The 5635-nt window shown below is 39.2% G+C and overlaps 1 protein-coding gene across 1 annotated transcript in view; it reads right to left on the bottom strand.

Moving 5' to 3' along the window:
* Positions 1–2471, bottom strand: part of LOC104500234 (PHD finger protein 21A-like) — a 5831-nt gene extending 3360 nt beyond the window's left edge. Inside the window, exons 1-3 of the mRNA XM_010143846.1 lie at positions 2303–2471; positions 590–665; positions 162–265 (exon numbers count right to left, since the gene is read on the bottom strand). Of these exons, the coding sequence (XP_010142148.1) occupies positions 162–265; positions 590–665; positions 2303–2404 (282 nt within the window). The 5' untranslated portion in view covers positions 2405–2471. The remainder of the gene's footprint in view (positions 1–161; positions 266–589; positions 666–2302) is intronic.
* Positions 2472–5635: the final 3164 nt, after the last annotated feature.

Below are 5635 nucleotides of genomic sequence, written 5' to 3'. Positions count from 1 at the left end.
ATTCCTGCTCCCCCAAGTCCTAAAAAGCAAAGGAAAGCTCTCTCTCAATTCTCAGTAAATCCAGTGGAAGACAGGTCTAGTACATGGAGTCACTCCAGTTTTATCTCTGCATTCTGGCACCAGAACAGAGGGGCAGATTTATCTGGGAGAGTAATACTCACTGTTATAGAATTGCTGAGCTGTTTGACCTTCTGCTCTAGTTGTTCTCTTTCTTGTTTTAAATCTGAACTCCATTTAAGTAGTTTCTGTTTTTCCTCTTCTTTCGCTGCAGAACAGAATGTTAATCAGAATGTTTAAAATGTTCCTGTTACGACAGTGAAGAAAGGGTCTAAACTGCTTCACGTAAAGAGGGTAGTTGTGTTTAAAATTCAACAACTTGTGCACTAAGTTACCCTCAAAATTCCACCTACTTCCCAAGCATCACAAAAGGCTTTACAAATAATTTAGATTGCTATTTTCACTTCACTAGTGATGAAGGTTCTTCCTCTTTAATTTTCTTTTGCATAGGAGGTACCATTCTATCCCATTCCCAAAATAACATCTTCCGTTATTAAAAGTCAGACAAAAGTGTTGTTCTCCATTTTCCTACCTGCTTTATATGCAATATATGAATGAACAATTGCTAAAGTTCCTGGCCATGGGATTGCTTCTTCCTTCTTTAGCATCTAGAAGAAAAGTGTTTAGAGATTTAGCTGGTACACAACCTACCAGAAAGCAAAAAGGAAAGAGAGAAAGAGGAAATACTGAGGATTTTCTTTTATGGCTATCTTTAGCCTCAGCCCTGTTAACATGAAGCTTCGCAGACCTGTTCTGAGATTTAACGGAGGGAATTATTCCACAAATGCTCCTACAAAGCAGGCCTGTTTCTTAGAAATGTCAGCATTTTCTCCAATTCCCCCCATTGCCAAAAATAAAGTCTACTCATGAAATGAGTAACTTAAAAGAGGAATGAAAGGGTAATATATCTGAACTCAAACTTGCCAGGAGACATAAACATTATTTCATGGTTCAGACAAGTTGCTGATTTTAGTTGTTTTGCAAGAAAAGTTTTCATGGCACAGAACAGTCTCCACACCATACATTCAAACATCCCACTTCCTGCCTAGTAAACTACAAACCCGTCCTATCTCCCCTTCTTATCAGAATCACCTTAACAGAGCTGCCAACGCCTCTTTGTAAGTGTAAGCAGCATTTATGTCTTTCAGATTCTTCCTACATATTCCTTCCTAACAAATTTTATTCTGAGAGAAAACATACATATTTTAAATAAATTGATCAGAAAGATGTCTCAGAAGACAGAAGACTTGGTCACTTTACAGTGAAATTACTCAGACTTTGCCCCCCTCCCCTAATTTTGTGGGAATCTATTGCAGAAATATGAAGAGGAGGGATAAGGTGAGAGTAGGCAACAGTAGGAACAGGGAGGTTGTAACACTCCTTCCTCTATTATAGCTACTGACTAAGCCACTTGAGCTTTGCACTTTCATTCCTCTGAACAGCGTATCGTAAGTCAGGCTGTTTTCTTACGTTACCATCTGGCCAACTGAAGCTCATGTGGGCAAACAAGCAATATGCTGCACTAGATAGAATGCTAACAGCTTTAGGCTGCCAGTTATCAGCAATCCTTTGAAACTTCTGGAGTTCCATGTAAGGATTAGGAATATCATAGTTTACTTCTTTGTCTTGAAATCTCATAGCAATTATAAACAAAATATGAAAATATAATTTGTTCACTTCAATTGAGTACTTTAAGAGAGGGATCTGGAAGGAAGAAACACCAAACTTTTTGCCTACCCTCGTTATACTGATGTTGAATAACACTATTAAAGAGATTGCCAAAGACAAACTGATGTTTGATTTATTTGAGCAAACAGGGGCTTATATTTGCTCTATCTATTGAGGTAGGCTTGTGCAAGTGTTTTATTTATTTGTCCAGAAGAATATACTAACAAATTTTGAGGAAACAATGAGCTTAAGAACAACAGCAACATTTCTGTGGGTGATAGAGAACACTTCCCAAAATTTGCTTGCTTTGGCTCAGAAAAAATTACACAAGGACAACAAAAAAAGATCCCAAATCTGGGAGCAAGATCTAACAGTTTTATATTTGCAAAATATAAAAAATATATTCCAGCAAAAGCAATTCAATCAAATTCACAAACGACTTATTATAGATCAAATAGATTAATCTAAGTAAGCCAAGTGATCTGGCTAATTCTTTAACGCTGAAACATTTAACACGTTATATGTTACACAGCATATTTAATTTGCTATATAACTATCCCTGTATGTCAAACAATACCTGGTCTTGACATTTGGGACAGATCCACATGCCCTTGGGAATGGTTTTCAGAGGTGGGTCCAGACAGTCCAAGTGATAAACACGAGAACATGTGTCACACATCAGCAACTGTCCACTTTTTCTGCAAACACTGCAAAAATCCTCATGGATATCACCCTATAAAATTGAGGGGAAGGGTTGTGGGTGAAAGAGAGAGAAGGCAAAAAGTGAACTTTGACCCTTGAATCTACATCCTAATTGAAAGCAAAGTTTATAGCACAAACTGTTTCTAAAAGGATTCCAAACGGTCAAGCCTTTTTTAGGCTGTGAAACAGGAAAACCAGGCAGGAAATCAGAAACACTGACATCTACCCTCCCAAACACTCCCTCTGTCCTCCCAAGGCAAATGCTTATTACCACAGCTCCTCCTGCCTGCTACACCCATAGCCTTTCTTCTCAAAGATTCCCCCTTTACCCTGCTTTCCGCCTTTGTTTTGGGTTTTTTTTTTTTCCCCTAAAGTGAGGAGCTACCCACTTTCTTAACCCTTCTCGTTTCTGCATGTAAGCACAGCTCCGCTTCAGGAACGGTGATGAGGCTGTCTCTTGCCAGTAACAGTATGCATTAAACTCCCAACTCACTAACTTAAAACAACAGTGTCAAATATTTAGGTCACCTTTAAAAATGTAACTGGAAAGAAACTGCTTGTAAATGAAAAAGAACAGAATGAATTCTCTTCTAAGATAATTCTTTTTACTTCACTTAGGTTACCTCAGGTTGCGTCAAAAAAAAGCTGTGACTCAAAATTTTCTCATTTTCTATAGAGAATGGTTTATATTTCATTATTAACATAGGCTGAGAGCCAAGATCAAGGAATACCAAAAGAGATTTTCTGATTAAGGGTTTTTTTTAAAGAAAATGAAAAACATTACTGGCAGGGTCTCTTAAAAAAACTAGGTTTAGTTACTATTGCATCACCATCAGAAATAATTTTTTTCTACAGCCATTAACTTCCCAGAAGGGTAGGTCTGACTTTTTGTCACCCTTCTCTCTCTCCTCCTGTGACTCTCATCTCACGCTTGGAGCAGTGGTGGTGTTTGTTTGTTTTTCTCTGTTTTTTGATATTTGAACAAAGAGGCATAAAAGAGAAAGGGCTCAGCATCCACAGAGGAGGAGGGGGCACCCTAGCCTCTCCTCCGTCTGCCTGGGGGCTGGTGTCCCAGCAACTGGACATATTCAAGGCCCCACCTGGAGTCTCACCGACTTTAGTTCAAGTTTCATACACACAACAGATTAGCAAGATTGCGATCTTAAGATGTGTGTTGAGCCTAACTGCACACACGCACTCCCGCTGCATGACATACCAACGTGTGCACAGTTCCATTTTGATCCGTACAGTCTTTTTACCTGCCTGGAAAAGTTCTATCCATTTGGAGGGATAGCAGATTTGGCCATGCACTTAGACACTAGGCTGCTAGGCAAGAAAAATTACACTAATCTCTACTACGGACAAAATATTAAATGTAATAGATGAATGAGGCAGAAGAAATTTGCTCAGGTTTCTATTTCCCAGCCTTATAGTTGATGGGGCCTTTCTTTAAAGGCAAGGGACTCTTCTCTTAACTCACAAGGTTAGCAATGATGTCATGTTTTTAAAGGATCAACCCTTAGTGAATTTTCAGTGCCATGTTTTGGTTTCATAACTTCCGGGGATCACTGAGACCTGGGTTACAGTATTACTTCATCCTTTAACACCAAGTAGTTCCTCAGTGTTAAACGAGGAATTAAATGAGTGACATTTCATGCCTCTGTGAAGCGATCTGTGTAACCAGCCTGGGAAGAACTCTTCATCTATCATGCATTCTGTACTACAAGGAAAAGGGGGCAGGCAGGAGATGTAACGTCAGCTAAAACAAAATCCTCTGCAACCTAATGAAAAATTTAAGAGGAAAATTCCCACATTTTAGAAGAAAATTCTCATTCTAGAGAATTACATGTGTTAAGATACAGACTACACGAAGGCACTTGGTAACTGGCTCAGCTGCAAAATTATTGGTGTGTTGAAAACCAAGCATGTTTTGTCTAATACGCTGCAGAGACACATGCTGTTGCTTCTTGAGAGGGAGAAATTTAGACCCAGAACCTTCTAAATTCAGCCGAACGCTGTGAGACCTGAAGCGACCTGAACACACTAGGATGAACGTATTGAGACGACAACACAAACACACATTCCCAAAATCCACAGTGGCTCACAGCTAACTGTCAAATAGAAAAGAAAAAAAAAAAAGAAAAAAGGGGAAAGAAAGGAAAAATGAGTAATTTTGCTCAGTTCTGCCTACTGCACTATTTCCTTCTTTTTCCCAGGTTCCATTCATACTTTCTACCCCTCCATCCTTAAACCAATACTGTCTCAAGTTCTGGCTTCATCCTCCCTTCAGAATTTATCCCTGTCATTCAGAGAATGACAATTCAGGAGACAGGAGAAAAGCCCCATTTGGGCCATAGTGCCTTGTGCCTACTGTTTGGCCTGATTTTTAATTTTCAGAGGCTTATTAAGGACAAAAGATTACTCAAGTGGTAAGTATCAAATTTCCATTCTAAAGCCTATAGGTATCAGACCTCAGCAAATTAACGCAAAAATATTTTAAAGATGCTCAATTGTTTTAAACGAGACTTCTGAAATAGCCTTTTACTTAGGCATGCACCTGTATTTTCATTTTAAAGTCCCCAAAAGCTGGAGGCTGTAACTACAGACAATTTTTTCTGTTCCATAAAGTGACCTTTCTATATTCACATCATCTGCTAACAGTGTAGACCCTCTTCAACACGACATGGACTGGCCTTCTCTGCCAAAAGTGATCCTGCCTTCTCTATATGCCCAGACCCTTAATTTCTGTCCCCTGCATGAGGCTGGCACAATAATGTGTCTGTCTATATAATTAACCTGACTAAAAATGATCTTGGCTAAGACTAACAATTTTTAGCTACGCCAGTTCCATTACGCAGATCACAATACGACCTCAGATAGATCTGTGATGGAACATCGCAGCAGGCATTTAAAGCATGAGAAACACCTGCTGGTGACAGGCAGGACAGTTCTTCTGAGTGGTAGCACCTGTCATAAACTGTGGCCTGAGCATTTCAGTGTATTCTACACATAATTAAGCTGCAAGCTCCTTAAGTGCCAAGGACTTGATTTTCCTATTTGTCTTCACATCCAGCACAATTCATACTGTTGGTGTTTAAATACATAATACTTTTCCAGCCAAGCATGCTAAAGGATGCTAAATTCTCAAAACGTAGATGGGAAAAGGAAGCATCATGCCAAATGTGTAAACGGGGGACACTGAATCACA

Source organism: Buceros rhinoceros, unplaced genomic scaffold, assembly GCF_000710305.1.
Source record: "Buceros rhinoceros silvestris isolate BGI_N320 unplaced genomic scaffold, ASM71030v1 scaffold31909, whole genome shotgun sequence".
NCBI classification, from domain to species: domain Eukaryota; kingdom Metazoa; phylum Chordata; class Aves; order Bucerotiformes; family Bucerotidae; genus Buceros; species Buceros rhinoceros.
The sequence above is the reverse complement of the archived record's forward strand: the minus strand, read 5'-3'. Positions and strand labels throughout refer to the sequence as shown.